The sequence below is a fragment of the Solanum pennellii genome, chromosome 1 (genome assembly GCF_001406875.1).
Source record: "Solanum pennellii chromosome 1, SPENNV200".
NCBI lineage: Eukaryota > Viridiplantae > Streptophyta > Magnoliopsida > Solanales > Solanaceae > Solanum > Solanum pennellii.
In genome coordinates, this window is record NC_028637.1 from 104,394,254 (window position 1) to 104,412,381 (window position 18,128).

The window sequence follows — 18,128 nt, forward strand, 5'->3', positions numbered from 1 at the left end:
GCTCTTGGCAACACTGTTGCCTTTAGGTGGTCATATCTCCCCTTTAAATCAGTCCACAACTCAAGTGGATCTTTTACCGTCAGATATTCAATCTTCAGGCCCTCATCAAGATGATGACGAAGGAAAATCATAGCCTTCGCCTTATCTTGACTCGATGCTTCATTTCCCTGAGTAATAGTGGCATCAAGACCTTTAGCAGCCAAGTGAATCTCAGCATCGAGTACCCATGAAAATAATTCTTTCCAGAAATATCTAATGCCACAAACTCAAGTTTGGATAAATTCGACATAATGAAATTATGAGAGAATATGTGAATCAAATAAAAATATTTATATAATACCTTTGCAAGTAGCAACTTCGTGCTGATAACGTGTTATAAAGAAAGCTCAGAATGTAAGAAGAAAAAGACAAGAAGTATAAGATAGAGAAGAGAATTTTCTTATTCAAGTGTGTCATACAATGGTGAATGATATCTCTATTTATAGTGTTGAGATATCATAGTCAAAGGTCACATTGGGATTATACATAGTTATCATCAAGGTTCATGTCACCTTGAAATCTTATCACATTGGAAATACTAATACATAAATCCAATTGATGGTTGGATAACTCTAATGGATCATCCACATATACAATGGATTTACAACATATAATAATTTTTTTTTTCTTTCATGATATTCTAACAAAATTTGTATTTTAATTTTTTATAATTAATTAAATAAAAAATTATTAATTTTGAGAGTCAATAGAATTCATCATATCATTTAAATATTTAAGTTGTTAGTCATCGTAATATATATATATATATATATATATATAAAAGACTACCAAAAAAAGATAACTCTTTTAATATGAATGGACAATCTCTTTACATGAATTATTTTTTTACTAAATTTAAAATAATAGAATTTTGTCTTTTTAGAAAATATGAACTTACGGGTTAAATTTTATATTTTAAATAATTTAAAATTTTTAATCATGTTTTTCGGAAAATTTGCAATATAAAATCATGATAATGGCTTATCCAAATGTTGATCATGACATGAAAGTAGGCTTAACCTCTTTTATTCTGAATTGTGTCATATAAGGCCTCTTTTTTATGATATTTGAGGCACTAATATACATAAATAAATAAAAATATGTACATTTACTACTAGTACTATTTTATTGCTTCATTTGGGTTCTTCCACTTTTTCAGTAAAAGGTTCAACCATTTTCTCCAAGTCCTTCAAGTCTTGCTCCACATCTTCAACCTGTTAACCCATTAATATTTGTCATATTAGAGAGACTAAACCAGCTGAAAATAATTAATTAATAAAAAATAAGACAATGATTTTTACGACATGATATTAGATATAGATATAGAACAATTTGGTTCGCAAACCTTGTGAATGAAATTACAAGTAAATTGAGCATCTTTAGCAACCACAGCAGATGCATTTTCAATTGCTACAGCTGCTTCTTTGAGTAAACTATTTTCAGGCAGCTTAACGGCAACCACTGCCATTACATTTTCCGTTTTATTCGCCACCATCGCTACTACCTCCGCTGCTTCTTCCACCTCTTCCGCCACCTTCTCTACCTTTCCTGAATAAACATCAATGAAGATTTTTTTATCACTTCAGTCTATTCTTGTAACGTTCATGTTATGTTAGACGTGTTGAAGTATGTGATCTATCAACATGACTTTTATTATTTAATTATGTTGTCAACATTCACGACTATTCAATATTCACTTTTAAATTAGAAAAAAGCATACCTTCAATTCTTCGAATGCTATCCCAATTTTCCTTCCAAAATGGGAGGAATATTGAAAGTATGGATCCCAAAAGACATTTTGCCCTGTAATAGTACACTAGATCAAATTCATATGATCAATCACAATAATTGGAAAGGGAAAAAAAGATGAAAATAATTAATAATTGCATACCAAACAAATAAATTGGGCTTAGAAGGAGGTGGCTCAACCGGAGGAACCTTGCTTGCTTCATTTTTTACCCTTACAGATGCAATCAAGAACCAAGGTTATATTTTCTCCTTATCTAAACAAAAAAATGAGTAGAGAAGAATTAGTTACCGATCCTTGTTATTGGGAATTCGATACTCTCCTGAACTGATAAACCGTAATCCTGGACTTGCTGAACCACGACAAGTGATCCTAGTTGTTGGAACTATGCCATGTAACTGAGAGGATGTAGCATCAAAGCGAACTCTATAGTACTGGTGAAGCAACGTAACAAGACTCCGCATTTTGTATGAAGATGAAGAATTTGCAGACATGGTTAACCAACTAAAATTGAAGCGCGAGGAATTAAAGAGTAGAAATCAGATACGTAAGTTGGAATGAATTGCTGTTATTTGAACAGTTAATAACATGTGACAAAGAAGATCCTAACACGCCAAGAAATGAAAGAAATTGCTTATTTTATGTGACTTCAAGCTAAAAGTAACTTTAAGAATTGGCTAACAAGTAACCTGTTCCTTGTAAGCTAAAACCAATATTGTAACTCCTCATATTGTTATTGTGCCTATCTTCAATAAAAATGTGATGAAGCTACAAGTACATTCTTATGCAAAAATTCAAATGTATTGCTCCTAAATCTTCTGAAAACAGTTAAAACTAATCAGGACAAGTAAACTTGTATTACAATACTCAGCAACATGAATTAAAGACACCAACAATTTATTGAAACTGCGTACAGTGATGGTGAAGCATGTACACACTAGAATGAAAGATAGTAAATAATTTAATTAAAAGATACATCTACAGTGACACTTAACTTGGAAAAATGAATTTTCAATTTGTCATGAGCCAGCTTACATTGAGATTTGAGCGGCAGCTTCTCTGATTCAGTCTTAATCAGCCGTCCAATATACTAAAAACTTCAAAAAAGTCCAACAATAAGAAACACATACATTAAAACAAAATTAGGAGAAAAAGAAAGAAAAACAAAAGGCATTCATCGTAGTGTATGAACTAGGCTGTAAGATGATCTATTTCCTCTTGCACACAAAATTTGAAACAAGGCAGCTATATGTACGTTACTTCTCATCCGTCTTTAAACAATTTACTGCAGTCATGTCCTTCCATATTGATCGAAAGCTGATCTCTGAATCTCTTGATAATCCAACCAGCAAAACTTGTAGCAGCTATTATTGCAACCCAGAGGTGTATCATTCTATAGTTTGTCCGCTTCGATGTTTTAATACTTGCCCGCGTATTTGTCTGCTTCCAGAATTCGAACCCTCACCACCATCATCACCACCACCACCACCAAATTTCACACCAAAAGTTACTCTTTCGCATTCTCCAAATAAACACACTGTTTCCATCCTCTTTATCCTTCTAATTTCAGTCGTGGGCATTGCTGTCTACATATTATGTGCCTACGCCATTCACAAATTCCGCAACTCAAGAACTTCTTCACAACCGGAGCTACAAGTAGGAGGAGGAGGAGAAGAAGAGTTTAGTGATATTCAAACAGTGGGTCTTCAGCAATCAGTAATCAGTGCCATCACAATCCACAAGTATAAAAAAGGTGAAGGGCTAATTGAAGGAACAGAGTGCTCTGTTTGCTTGAGTGAGTTTCAAGAAGATGAAACTCTTAGGATTTTGCCAAACTGTAACCATGCTTTTCACATACCTTGCATTGACACTTGGCTCGAATCACACATCAATTGTCCCATGTGCCGTGCCGACATTGTCATCACAATTCCCACCACTGCAGCTTTCACTGAGTAAAATGCGTGACCATCTCATCTAAGTGATTAAATTGTTGAGAAACATATTTTTATTTACTTTTATAACATGAACATGCCTCTTAGCTTATATTCAGACTTAATTCTTTTCCATGTTTTCTTTTATAATGGATAGCTATGAGATTCGAACTCAGGGTCTTTGCCACTTTATAACATACTAATGAAATGTGTGACTATTTTATCTAAAAACTAAGTTAGTAGACAAAGTACACTTTATTTTCTATATTGCATAATTTGGCACTGAGACTTGACCAGGAAATTCGTGCAGAAAATACCACGGAATTAAGGATTGACATTCGAAATAAAGACGATTCAGGAGATCTAAGTACTGTGGGCATCAGTGTAAGTTCAATGGAAGATGTGGTGAATGCTCCTGAAGTCTGAAGGAGAGTAAAATAAAGTTCATGATGGAAGATGTACTTAAACAGCGGAAGCAAAAAATCCATAAACTTTGCATGTGAAAATAGACGACATACATATCAAATTTTATTCAAACATAAATCAAGGAATACCTCTTGAAGTGTGTGATAATCTTATGAACATCTTTGATCCGCAATCTTCTGTTGTGTGATCCCAGTAACAACAGGACTTAAGACTCGTGTGAGAAAGTCAGCTTCTCAGATAACTGACATTTGTTCAAGTGAAGCTTGTACACTCTGGAATGAAAAATAATACAATATTTCATTGAAAATACGGTGATTCTGGAACTAGGAAAAGCCAAGAGCTTTAAACTATCAATGCATATGAGTCGTTAATTTCTTGGAACAATGAATGTCCAACTTGCCATGAGCCAGCTTAGATTGGGCAGAACAAGGAGGAAAAATAATGGCAGCTTTTGTAAATCTGTCTTACTCAGCCGTCTGATATACAGAATTCACAAAAGTCCAATAAGAAGAACCACAGAATTGAAGATAAAAAAAACAGAAGAAAAAATAAAGGGCATTCATTGTCATGTTATAATTTCGTTAGGATCCATGATGTAAGATGCTCCATATTCTCTTGGACACAAAATTTGAAACAAGTCACAAGCCATCAGCTATATGTATCATGTATGTTTCTTCTCATCTCTTGTTAAACAATTAGCTGCAGCCATGTCGTTTCATATTGATCGAAAGCTAATCTTTGAATCTCTTGATAATTCCACCGGCAAAACATGTGGCAGCTATTATTGCAACCCAGAGGTGTATCATTCTAGAATCTGTCCAGTGTCCTGTTTTTATATTTGCCAGAATATTTGTCTTTTTCCAGACATTGAACTACCACCACTACCAAAAAATTTCACAACTGAAGTTCCTCTTTCGCTGTCTCCACAAAAAGATACTGCCTCCATCTTCTTGATAATTCTATTTACAGGCTTAGGAATTGCTGTCTACATATTTTGTTCCTTCGTCATTCACAAAAACTCGAGAACTTCTTCACAGCCGGAGCAGGAAGTAGTAGTAGAAGAAAAAGAATTAAGTGATATTCGAACAGTGGGTCTTCATCCATCAGTCATCAGCACCATCACAATCCACAAGTATAAAAGAGGTGAAGGGCTAATTGAAGGAACAGAGTGCTCTGTTTGCTTGAGTGAGTTTCGACAAAATGAAACTTTTAAGATTTTACCCACTTGTAACCATGCTTTTCACGTACCTTGCATTGACACTTGGCTCAAATCACACACCAATTGTCCTATGTGCCGTGCCAGCATTGTCATCACAATGCCCGCTACTACAGCTTCCAATTGAGCTAAACGAATGATCATCACATCTAAAAGTTTTAATTGTTGAATTATTTACTCTATGAGAGTATTAGAAAGAATATACTTAATTCTTTTCCATGAGCTAAATACTTGTTGTTGATTTAAGACTCTTGTTTAGAAAGAAAGAGGTTATGCCCTGGGTTTAAGAGGAAGGGCAATCAAACATGTAACTAAGAATCTAATCAATTAATTTACAACTTCCATTATTTTCTCACCATACATTGCTTTTCTCTTGTGAGTTGTGATACTCAATTGGAGAGGAGAGCGGGATTCTGCGTCCATTTCTTCAATTTACCACAAACAAGAAACCCTCATTTTGCCCCTAAAACTAAATAGATGATCTCACAAATTCTTTTTTCTTTGTTGAAATAGTGGGACAAATAATGTTTTTTTTTAAAGCAACTTTCACGTATAGCAAATACAAAATTCATATTTATATGTTCTAGCTAACTTCGCATAATTATGTATAATTTGCTATTACATATATAAAGAAATTTATTGTATAATGTAGAGTTTAAAGAGGATAAAATATATCCAAATGTTAATCACTATCTCACAGAAATATGGAAGTTATTTCCAAAAGATTGTCAACTCAAAAATATCAAACTCAAGTAATATTAAATATTAATTAATATAAATATTATAATAAAATATTTTTGTAAATCATTATATGTGAGGGCATATAAAATTTAAATTAGATAAATTAAAAAAAAGAAGATAATTCTACACTTTATTTGACGATTAAAATCAATCCTTTTTTTAAGATTACTTATTTCAAAATTTTACTTAGAATTGGATTGCAAATTTAAAAATGTATTTTTTGACATTATTATTCAAGTGAGTAAATTTTACAATGAATAAAATTCAATAATACCATGGGAAAATTTAACTCCATATATTAAACTATAATATAAAGTTGCCTATTTGATTTTCTACCCATAAGGTCTTAATTAGAGCAGGTAATAAATGTCCAATTTGCCATAAACCTGTTGAGGTTTGGTGAGACAAGCAGGAAAAAATGGCAACTCAGGTAAATCAGTCCTCCATTATCAGCCGCCTAGTATTACTAGCCTTCCTAAAAGTCAAATAACAAGACAAATGTCTTTCATCCATCTTACACTTTCGTTACAAACTAGGCTGCAAACAAAAAAAAATGCTCTGTTTTCTTCACTTAAACAACCAGTAGCAGCCATGGTGTTCCATGATCGAAAGCTCATCTTTGAATCACTTGATAATTCTACTGGTAAAACTTGTAACAGTTATTATTGTAACCCAAAAGAGAATCTTTCTCCAATTTGTCCAATTTCATGTATGTATATTTGTTACCCAATTTGTAGTTTTCCCCTGTTTTCTGAAATCGAACCACCATTGCCACCAAACTTTTTCACCCCCAAAGTTCCTGTTTCTCAGTCTCCACATAAACCCATTATTTCTATCTCCTTGATTATTCTGTTTTCTGTCTTGGCTACTTCTTTCTTCCTTTTTTGTTGCTTCGTGGTTTACAGAATTCACAAAGCAAGAATTTTGTCACGACCGCAGGAACCAGTTGAAGAAGAAGAGTTTGGTGATATCGTTGATGAAGATATTCATGGGCCTATGGTGGATCACCCTATATGGTATATTAGAACAGTGGGTCTTCAACCATCAATCATCAGTGCCATCACGATTTGCAAGTATAAAACAGAGGAAGGAATAATTGAAGGAACAGATTGCTCTGTTTGCTTGTGTGAGTTTCAAGAAGATGAAACTCTTAGGATTTTGCCAAACTGTAACCATGCTTTTCACATACCTTGTATTGACACTTGGCTTAGATCACATACCAATTGTCCCATGTGCCGTGCCGGCATTGTCATTGCCCCAGCTGCTGATCCATCTTTGCCTGAACAGGTATTCTTGAAGCGTATGATCATTTCATTTAAAAGTCGTAGAGAAAATTTAATTTTATTCAATTTGTTATTGTAAGTGAATGTGATAGTGGGATGTAGCTTAGTCACCTTTGAGCCTTGTGTTTAAGTATTTGAACGAATGAATACAAATAATTATGTCCGTTTTGCAGAATTCAGGGCGGAGACATGAAGAAGAAGCTCATCCGGGAATTTCAGAGAATGGCACAGAATTATCTCTTGACATGGAAAACGAAGGGGAGTCATTAGAACTACGCAGTATGGATATCAGTGGAAATTCCAAGGAAGATGTGGGGAATGGTACTAATGAAGGAGTACCGTTAAGTGAATTTAGTGCGTCAAGGAGATCAACATCATTTGAATCTTTATCTACAGCTTCAACATTAACTTGTACTTCAGTATCACAGAGTTGTGAGATGTCAGCACGAATGAAAAATCTTTGTTTGGACAGAGCAATGCAAGAACATCAAATGATAAGAAGAAGCCAGAGTGCTGTTCTTCTTCGGTGAAGCTTGGCTACAGCAAAGCGCCTAATTCCAGCTCCTTTTCGCCTTTTCTTAGATAATCCATCAGACATATGAAATGTCTCAACAACTCTTATAAAGATGAGAGTTTTCCCTTACCCTTATCCCACTCTCCTCCCATTGAAAATCTAAACTAATACTTCAAAAAAAAAAAAAAACAGAATTGTATCTATTACATTACAATGTATGAGATACTGAATATTAGTTGTAATAAGTGGTGTAGTATAAAAAGTTTGATGAGAAATGGAGATCAGCATTCAGCAAGAGAAAAAAGAATTTCTCTTATATTTGTCAAGCAAATTTTGTGTTTGCACAAAGTATAATTGTGTCTTTTCTTCTTACTATGTTTTTTCTTCCAGATTTGCAAGTTCTGTGTTCTTTTATTTTGAATGAACACCAACTCGTTCACATTGCGTTTGGCCATAGATTCTCAGATATTTTTTGCCAGTCAGGTTTGGTTGAAGTTATCTTGCAGCAATCATTTTTGCGAAAATAAGAGATCAGAAAAAGAAAATTCCGTTTGGTTAAGATAACTTGTGATTCTCTTCCTCCTCCTTAATTTTCTTTATATACGCTGTAGAAAGTTAATTTTTCATTTGTGGTTGGTTTGAAATTTATTTGGTTTTGAAAATATCGAGCTTGATTCTAAACAAGACAAACTAGGTTTATTGATTTTTTGAATGGCTAGATTAAATTTAACTATTAAAATCAAATAGATTGACATTAAAATGTTAAATATCTAATATGGAGTTGATTTGGACTATTTTAAAACAAAAATGTGTAGACAAAATTTTTCCACAATTAATTATGGCGATACACCATGATTTTGTAGCTGAATTATGGCGATCGGCTAAGAATTAAGATTTGTGACAATTTAAGTTTTACGTATTAATTTAAAAATCGGGCTAATTCGTCTGTCCGTCAATATAAAACCTTGATAACTTGTCATAATTTTACTACCTACCTATTAATTTGGCCTGTCAATATTAAGTAGGTACGAAGGAAAATAAATTACTCAAAAGTCAATAAATCTTTTAATGATCTCTTATTGATTTCTACAATTTTCTATTGATTCTCTAGAAAATTTGATCAAGTCATGTTTCTTTTTTCTTTTGTTCTCTTAGTCAAGAACACAATATTGCAGAGTCCGGAGTCAAAAGATTAAAAAATTAAAATTTTCAAAAGGGCATATTAATATTTTTTAACCAAAATAGCAAAATCATTCACGAAATAGTGATTTTGTCCGTCGGAAAAATAAAATTGCTGCAATAGTACTGATTTCTTAAATTTGCTTTTTTTTTAAGAAAAAAAAATTTAAACAAGTCGCTCCAAGAGTAGCGATTTTCAAAATTAAAATTTTTTTTAATCATTTTTTTAATATGTCGCTGCAAAGCGTTAATTTTTTTTTTGCTTTATCTAAAAAAAAATCAAATCATTTTTTTAAAAAATCAGCGATTTGATTTTAATTTTTTTTCTTTTTAAATAAAGCAAAAAAAACGTAAGTCGTTGCCTTTGCAGCGACTTATTAAAAAATGATTTAAAAAAATTTTAATTTTGGAAATTGCTCCTGACTTGTTTAAAAAAAAAAAGAACAAATTTAAGAAATCGCTGCACTTGCAGCAATTTTGCTTATTCCGGCGGACAAAATAGCTACTTCGTGAGCAATTTTACCGTTTTGGTTAAAAAAAATTAATATCCCCTTTTGAAATCTTTAACAATTTCTTCTACCCTTTTAACTCCGGACTCCAATATTGCATGAACTGCAAAAAAAGAAAATCCAACCGATTCCTAATTATTAGAGAAAAGCAAATAACAAAAGAAGATCATAATACAAGTACCCCGTGAAAATTAGGGAGTAGTACTGTATGTTAAGAATTGAATCCTAATCACATAATTAGAATCGAATCATAGTAGAAAGATAGATCTCTATTTCATATCAACACCTTAAAGATGTACATGATTTTACACTGCATATTCTCTAACTAACTTTAGATGGATCATCTTTTATATATATATACATGTATTAGTTGACTTATTTACACGAAAGCCGTCTTCCTGAATATTCTTAACAGCCTAACTAACTTTCACGTGTAATCAATCAAGTTAATTGACTACCAACAATCTCCACTCAACTATTTGCAACTCTTTGTTATAACCTCTAATAGCCCCCATTGGCTTCAAGTTAGGTGATATGAAGATGTTCTTCGTTCCTAGCTTGGATATAAGATGAAAATGTTGATGTCTACGCAGACTCTTAGTTTAGTTAGAATATCAGCAGGTTGTTCAGATGAGCATGGGTAGTGTAAGATCACAAGACCTTTCAACACTTTTTCTTTAATAAAATGACGGTCAATGTCAATATAATTTATTTTCTCATGGAAAACTAGATTAGTAGTTTATCTGAATGGCTGCTTGGCTATCACAATGCAATGGAACAAGTAAAACTAAGGGTACACATCCAATGTTTTAAACAAACCAACAATCCATGTGATTTCTGCAATATTGGAGGCCAGCCTCCTATACTTTGCTTCAACTGAACTTCTAGAAATAGAAGACTGTTTCTTAAATTTTCACGAAATTAGTGAATTTTCATACATAACTCGATAACCAGTAATTGATCTTCTAAAGTTAACTAACACAAGATCCTCAATCGGCATCACAATACGCTTACAGATAGCATGTTGTGCTGTCTAGAGGCTTGCTTAAGTTAATAAAGTGACTTAAGCAATTTTCATACCAAACCTTGACCTTCCTTTTTCTCATCAGATTGAAACCTGAGGTAATTGCATGTACACTTATTTCATCAGATTCCTTTCTAGAAAAACATAATAAACATTCATTTGTTGAACATTCCACCCTTTTGCCGCAGCAATTGTTTCATTGTTATCATTTTAACAATAGGTGAGAAGGTTTCTTGGTAATCCAACCCTTCTTTTTTATTATAACCCTTTGCTATCAATTTGGCCTTACACCTCTCTAGCTTGTTCATCAGCTTTGTACTTGATCTTATGCAGCCAATAGGTCTAATATTCTAGCAGGAATAGTGTCAAATATTATCTACCGGCGAGAGAAATCATGTTCACAGAAGTATGGGATTGGGTACCAATATGCAACCGATCAAGATAATCTATACCAAAGTATGGGAAATTTGAAATTTTATGATGACAAATTTATGAATTATGCCCCTGAGGTTTAGATAAATAAGAGAACAAATTTCTTTTATTAGGTTTGATATTGTAATTTATCTTGTTATTGGTCTATATGATTTGAACAATTACGTTGCATAGAAGTAATATCGCCTGGGCCAACCCCATTGTATTGATGCAACTTCTATAATATAAATAAATATAATTTTCCTTTTCTACCAAAAAATAATAATTATCTTTAAAATTTCTGGACACGCAGGATAGAAATTCAAATTGTCAAACATAATTTCAAACCTTGTTTACGAAGATTTGAATGTATCTAGAATTTTCGCAAAACTTAACTTCAAATTAGATAAGTCCAAATCTAAACTTTGACTTTTCAAATTAGTAAGACTTTCATCTAATATCTCTATTTAATCAAATACTGTTTAGACTTTCATCGTCCCTAATTGCTTATTTAACCTTTTTTAGTTATTTTTAGTAATTTTTTTATTTTGATAAATTAAGAAAGAATAATTTTTTTATCTATTTACTAGCAATTAATTAATTTGAAACAGATAAAAAATTTTAAAATCTTAAGTTCTTAATTAATAAGGGTAAAATGGTAAACTCACTATGTATATCATCTTTTTCTTTAATGAATGTGTCAATTCATATTCAAGCAAAGCAACATCATTAATAATATTGAGTTTGGTTCCAGGGAATGAACATCCATGAAAAAGAAATTAAGGATTATTTCATGAAAAAAAACTTCATATTTCATGTAATTGTACAAAATAAATTTAAGAAAAATAGAATCGTATACATCTTTATTTCTATCTTATCAAAATAAAAGGGTTATTTTCAATTGTCTCAAATAAACCTATAAAAAAAAAATCAAATATGTAATAGTAGAAAAAAGTCGTGTATAAACAATAATGAGAATGAAACAAGTGTAATCATCTCAAAAGGGTAGTAAGACTTTGAAGGTCACTTTTGCTCCCTTTATTATTTCTTGGAAGTCAGTCAACGCATTTAATTTGATGCCTTATTTAAATTAATTATTTAGTCACTTACACTCAAATTTCTAAAAAGATTACCTAGTTTTGCGTTCTAGTTCCGCAGTCAAAGTCATATAGGTACTATTCTTTCTTTTTATTTGTATTATTTTCTTTTTAAAAAAAAAAAAAAGATTTCATATTATTGCAAAGTTCAAGTTTCTATAAGTGAGTATATAAAAACAAAAATTGGTGTGACTTTTATATATAAGATTGACCCAAGATTTTTACATCAATAAGTGACTTAACGAATAATAACTATTAACAACTAGTATCTACTGTAAATGTAGATGAGTGAATATATACTTATTAAACAACGTTAATGATATTATTGATATATTTTATAAATTTTAATAAATATACCTAATTTTTTTTCAAACTCAACAAGTCTCATTAAAAGGCGAGACCTATTCAAATTCACGATATTGAAAAAACAAAATAAGTTTAAATCCATATTATATGATCTTTGTAGGCACTTTTTTCTTTTGGCATTTCCAAATAGAGAAAAGGAAATATTGACTCTTTCTATAATGGGAGAAAGTTAATATTGATAATGATTTTGCATGTGGAACTTTGAATATTTCCTAATTAAGTGCATGAGGATGACTTAATCAAAAAGTGGACGATCATTTCCTAGCGGACTACTCTATTTCTATAATAAATATATGCGTTTGGCATACTTCTAATCAATACTTTGACTGCAAAAAAATAATAAATAAAGTATTTTCTTATTTCTTGAGTAATTATAGTATGATAATGAAATGAATCTTGATTTACGGGGTAAGGATTATACTAAGTCATATAAAAGAAATCAAATTCCCAATTCCCTTAGCTGATGATGTAGGAGAGTCCAACACTTCCATAATGATATAAATTTTTTTGTAATTCTAACTCTAACTTAAAAAAACTAGCTTAAAAATTAAAGATTGTCTGAAAAGTATAAAGAGACCAATTTCTATCCTTAGCCAATGTGGGAGACTCAGCATATAACTACTAATAACTAGCTATCACAATCAAAATTGAGATAACGTACAAGTATCCCCTCAACCTATGTCCAAAATCCCAGAGATTCACTTATACTATACTAAGGTCCTATTACCCCTTTAAACTTATTTTATAAGTAATTTTCTACCCCTTTTCGACCTACGTGGCACTAGCTTGAAAAAAAAGTCAACCAGCGTTGGACCCACAAGATAGTGCCACGTTGATTGAAAAGGGGTAGAAAATTATTAATAAAATAAGTTCAGGGAATAATAAGACCTTAGTATAACATAAGTGTCTCTGAGATTTCGGGCATAGGTTGAAGGGTACTTGTAAATTATCCTATTAAAATTATCAAAGTCAACAAGTTTTAAAAAAAAAAGTCAAGGTTCAATTGACAAGAATGAAAGTAAGGACACTCAAATTTGCTCCAAAAGAAAATGCAAAGTGTCAAGTCTTTGATTGTGTTCTTTGCAGTTTAATTATATTCAACTATTGACTAAAGAAATTTTGGAGTCCATAATATTAAAGGAAGCTTCAACTCTTGATAGTTGAATAGAATTTATTTTATTTTTTTTCCCCTTCATCAGGCGTGTATCTGACTTTTGCACAATTTAATTTTGTGGAAAATGTCGTATCCACACCCTTTTTTAAACTACCACTAACTTCTGTTTATTTCTCATTTCCAAGTTATACAAATTCTCATATTTCTTCTCCAAAATTATTAATTTACTAGCAATAAAAGAATTCATATTTTGCACCAAAGATTTAGGCATGGCTGATTCATTAACAGAAGACCAAATTTCCGAGTTTCGTCAAGCCTTTTGGGTTATCGACAAGGATTGTGATGGTAAGTCGATTAATTTCACAAAATTATTTTGTACTAACAATATATTTTTAGTAAAGTTTGAATATTGTAAATGAAGGGGTAATAAGAATAGAGGAACTTGCGTCAGTAATTCAATCTTTACATGAAAATCCAACAAGGGAAGAGATACAAGAAATGATAAACGAAGTGGATCCTGATGGTGATGGTACTATTGATTTTGAAGATTTTTTGAATATCATGGCTAAAAAGCTCAAGGTATATTTAACCATCTCAACTAGAAAATCGATCGATGTAATGAAGTTAAACTCATGCACTTATATATTGCGTATAGGACAATGTAACGGAGGAGCTAAAAGAAGCATTCAAAGTATTTGATCGCGATCAAGATGGATTTATTTCTGCTAATGAGGTCTATTTTAATTAAGTACTTCCTCTGTTTATTTTTACTTATTCGCTATACTAAAAATAAATTGCGTGAATGCAGTTAAGAAATGTGATGATGAATTTGGGGGAAAGATTGACAGAGGAAGAAGCCCAACAGATGATTAGAGAGGCAGATCTTGATGGAGATGGACTCGTAAGCTATGACGAATTTGTTAAAATTATGATTATTTAGTCCCTTTTTTTTTTTAATTTACTTATAGATAATTAAACAGCTCAATTTAATTTCTACCGTTTAATGAGTATTAAATATATAAATAAACCTCTTGAGGGTGTTAATTTATGTACTTTAATTTCCTTTTCGTCCTCTTTTTTGTTTCTTCTTTTATAACTGTCAAAACAAACACGTTTCACGTTTGAACCGAAAGCCAAATACTACTATTTGACATAATTATTAAGGTAGAGGGGGAGTCAAGATAAGAAATCTGGGGATTTCAAATCAAATTATTTAAAGGTTCAAAAGTTAAAATGCGTTAAAAAAAATTATTTTTCTAATATAAATATAAAGTTTACGGAAAAGCTATAATGAATTTGTCTGAATCCATAAATTCAACCTAGATCGGATAAATAGTGATTGATAAGCAAAACGTACTTCATCAACGTGTTTATTTGTTTACGCGGACAGCTTAGTTAATTCATATGGGCCCTTAATTATTTTATTCGACACTTCTCATTTGCATTTTTAATGTGTGAATGATTGTGACTCTTTCTTCGTGATTTTCAGATGTAGAGATTATTAATTTTAATAGTAAGAAATCTGAATTCAGTCACTCAATTCAACACCAGTGATATATATTTGCAGATACTTGCCTTTCTTAATATTAAAAATAAATATACTTACGTTTTGACAAAATTTGAATTCCAATAAAAAAACTAATGTTATATTGATCTATGTACTTTAATTTCCGTTTTGTCCTACTGGCGAAACAAGGACGTTTGAACTGAAAGGCAAATAACACCAGTGGACATAATTACTATATGAATAACGTGTTATTTATTTGTTTATATGAGCAACTTTAAGGGCCAGTTTGGTTATGTAATATGGTATCATGATATGAAATCATAATATAGTATCAGGATACAGAATGAAATTAAAGTTTTGTTTGGACATACGATATGAAATTTTTATATTGTGTATTTTTTCATAAACTTAAAAAACCATAAGTTGTAAAATTATTAAAATAGCCCAATTGTTTATTCAATTTTATCAAATAAAAATTATAAAATCGCATAATAAAATATTACAAAGATATTTATTCTCCACTTAAGTAATTGTTTCATCTAGCTTTAATTTAATAAAATAATTGAACATAAATTGTAGTTTACTAGTTTTTAATATCATCCTCCCACATAGTACGAACAATTTACTCAAGTTGAACTTGTATTTCTCGATCATGTGACTGAGAAGACGAACCAACATTGTTACTTTGAGCCATTTGTTGGTCAATATCATCCGCAACTATATTTTCATGTTTATAGACCATAAATATTTCATCACTTTAACAATCGATTAGTGTGAGTTAAAGTGACTATATGTTGGTGAGAATAATAACTTTTATGTTGGTGAGAATAATTAATTTTAAAAAGTAATGATGTGATTATAAATTTTATTTACATATGAAATAAATGATTAGTAGATATAAATGAGGAGTTGTTTTAACAAAATATAAACTTGTGGGTCAATTTTTGTATTAAAATATCTCAAATCATGATATGGAATCATCAACTAATTCCATATCATGCATGCTTTTTAGAAAATATGGAATCACATTTCATGATATAGAATCATGAGATGGAATCGACGTGAAATCGCATATCCAAACGCTGATTTCATCTCACGACAGTGGCGTAGCATATACTGTCAAAATGTCCAATTGGACACCCTTCGTAGGAAAAAAATTAGCTCATATACAAGTAAAATGATATACGAAATGATTAAATAACCTATTTTGAACTTAGAGTATCGCATGACCAAACGCCTACTTAATTATTTCATATGGGCCAGTTGATTTGTTTATTTGACATTTTTCATTTGCATCTTTTTAACGTGGAAATGATTGTGGCTCTTTATTTATGATTTTTGCTTATTTCTTGCAATATTTTTGTGTTTCTCCCAATAGTGAATATAATTTTGGATCTTTCTAAGTCTTATTAATAATTTATTTAAAATATAATGTAATATGCTTACGTTTGGACAAAATCTTAATCCCAATCAAACAACTAATATTATACGTCACCAATTTATTTTATTTTGATCTAATAAGAGGTAAAGTCATCTTCCAAATTATGTTCTTTATATGAAGTTAGATTGCAAGGCCGTAATTAGCCAAATAGAAAAAAACTATAAGCTTGAAGAAAAGAGAAAAAAATTCTTAGATGATACAAGTTTCAGAGGCTTGTGGATATACTTAGATATTTCACTATTTTTAGATATTTTATTTTTTCGAGAGTTAAACTTTATGAAATCGATCAACGTTTTTAGATAAACTTTTTAACATAGTAATATCAAATATGAGAAGAATTACAACTTATTTGATTTCTGAATTTGTTTAAAATTTAAACATTAAATTAGTCTAATCCAATTTGAACACTACAACTCAAGTATTTGATAAATCGTGTGTTTTACCCTTGGTTGACATCATTCTAAAACCATTGTAACAGTAAAGTTGCAAAATATACTTATATATAAGAAGGGAAAACGCTTAAATATGCCATCGAACTTTTAGAAAAAGCTTATTTACGCCATCCGTTAGAAATTTGGCTCATTTATGTCATTATCGTTAAAGAATATGCTCATTCATGCCATTAATTTTGGTGGTTTCGCAAAACCATTTGGACATGTGGCCAATTATAATTCGGCCACATCGTTTTTTTTTAATAAAAAAATCATAATTTTGAAGAAAAAAATTAATTTTTTTTAATTTTTTATTAAATAAATTCATGACGTGGCCGAATTATAATTGGCCACGTCATCAATTTTTTTAATAGAAAAATCAAAATTATTAATAAAAATTGAATTATTTTTTTGATTCGTTTAATTAAAAGATTGATGAATTGGCCAAATTATATTTGATCACGTGTCAAAAATGGTTTTGCAAAATCACCGTTAAAAAATAATGACATGAATGAGACTTCTCTTTAACGGTAATGACATAAATGAGCCAAACTTTTAACTAATAACATAAATGAACGTTTTCTGAAAGTTTAATGACATATTTGAGTCTTAAGGCAAAGACGGGGAAAATGACAATATCAACCCTTATGTTTGACGATAGGTTTAAAATGGTGTCTCAAATATGTATTGAACTTTTTGGTTTTTTAAAGTTTGCCAAAATGTAATATTTTTAGTCTTCGTTAAATATTTACGGAACTTTATTTGTTGCATTTGACGGGAACAACAATTTTTTTAGAAAAATCAGCAGGAACACATATTTAGAGGTATAATTCTTGTAGTATTCTATTATTTTTCGTTTGTTTTTAGAAATTGGGGTAACCCTTTTAGAGGTAGTTTCAGCTAGTTTTTAAAATTATAGCTTTACTGTTTGGTGCAGTTTTTTGTGTTATGTATTTAGAAATATGATGAGCCTTTCTTAATGTTTGTCAAATCTAGCGAATACAAATTGTCAAATATTTGACAATATTTTTTAAAAAATATTACTATATATAAGTATCTGGGATCTTTTTGGATAAAACTGAAAAGCCCAAAAATGATACATAATAAGCAATTAACCATATAGAATAAAACTCATTTGTCCTGAATTTGAAT

General features: G+C 30.8%; 5 protein-coding genes across 5 annotated transcripts; 4 read left to right on the forward strand and 1 right to left on the reverse strand.

The window, feature by feature from the left end:
• Positions 1 to 1,031: 1,031 nt before the first annotated feature.
• Positions 1,032 to 2,387, reverse strand: LOC107027725. The gene is made up of 5 exons (XM_015228810.2): positions 2,078 to 2,387; positions 1,931 to 1,999; positions 1,760 to 1,842; positions 1,385 to 1,587; positions 1,032 to 1,253 (listed from the first exon to the last, which is right to left on the reverse strand). The coding sequence occupies exons 1-5, from the start codon at positions 2,278 to 2,280 to the stop codon at positions 1,173 to 1,175; spliced, it is 639 nt and encodes a 212-aa protein (XP_015084296.1). The 5' UTR covers positions 2,281 to 2,387; the 3' UTR covers positions 1,032 to 1,172.
• A 489-nt stretch (positions 2,388 to 2,876) lies between these two features.
• Positions 2,877 to 4,680, forward strand: LOC107032435 (RING-H2 finger protein ATL54-like). Its single transcript, XM_015234041.2, has one exon. The coding sequence runs from the start codon at positions 2,990 to 2,992 to the stop codon at positions 3,740 to 3,742; it is 753 nt and encodes a 250-aa protein (XP_015089527.2). The 5' UTR covers positions 2,877 to 2,989; the 3' UTR covers positions 3,743 to 4,680.
• Positions 4,681 to 4,850: 170 nt separating this feature from the next.
• Positions 4,851 to 5,486, forward strand: LOC107025937 (RING-H2 finger protein ATL54-like). Its single transcript, XM_015226740.1, has one exon. It carries the CDS (start codon positions 4,851 to 4,853, stop codon positions 5,484 to 5,486), a length of 636 nt encoding a protein of 211 aa, XP_015082226.1.
• A 1,006-nt stretch (positions 5,487 to 6,492) lies between these two features.
• Positions 6,493 to 8,228, forward strand: LOC107028720 (RING-H2 finger protein ATL54-like). The gene is made up of 2 exons (XM_015229898.2): positions 6,493 to 7,387; positions 7,557 to 8,228. The coding sequence occupies exons 1-2, from the start codon at positions 6,599 to 6,601 to the stop codon at positions 7,911 to 7,913; spliced, it is 1,146 nt and encodes a 381-aa protein (XP_015085384.1). The 5' UTR covers positions 6,493 to 6,598; the 3' UTR covers positions 7,914 to 8,228.
• A 5,476-nt stretch (positions 8,229 to 13,704) lies between these two features.
• Positions 13,705 to 14,641, forward strand: LOC107029662 (calmodulin-5/6/7/8-like). The gene is made up of 4 exons (XM_015231099.2): positions 13,705 to 13,942; positions 14,019 to 14,176; positions 14,253 to 14,330; positions 14,406 to 14,641. Exons 1-4 carry the CDS (start codon positions 13,867 to 13,869, stop codon positions 14,535 to 14,537), a joined length of 444 nt encoding a protein of 147 aa, XP_015086585.1. The 5' UTR covers positions 13,705 to 13,866; the 3' UTR covers positions 14,538 to 14,641.
• Positions 14,642 to 18,128: the final 3,487 nt, after the last annotated feature.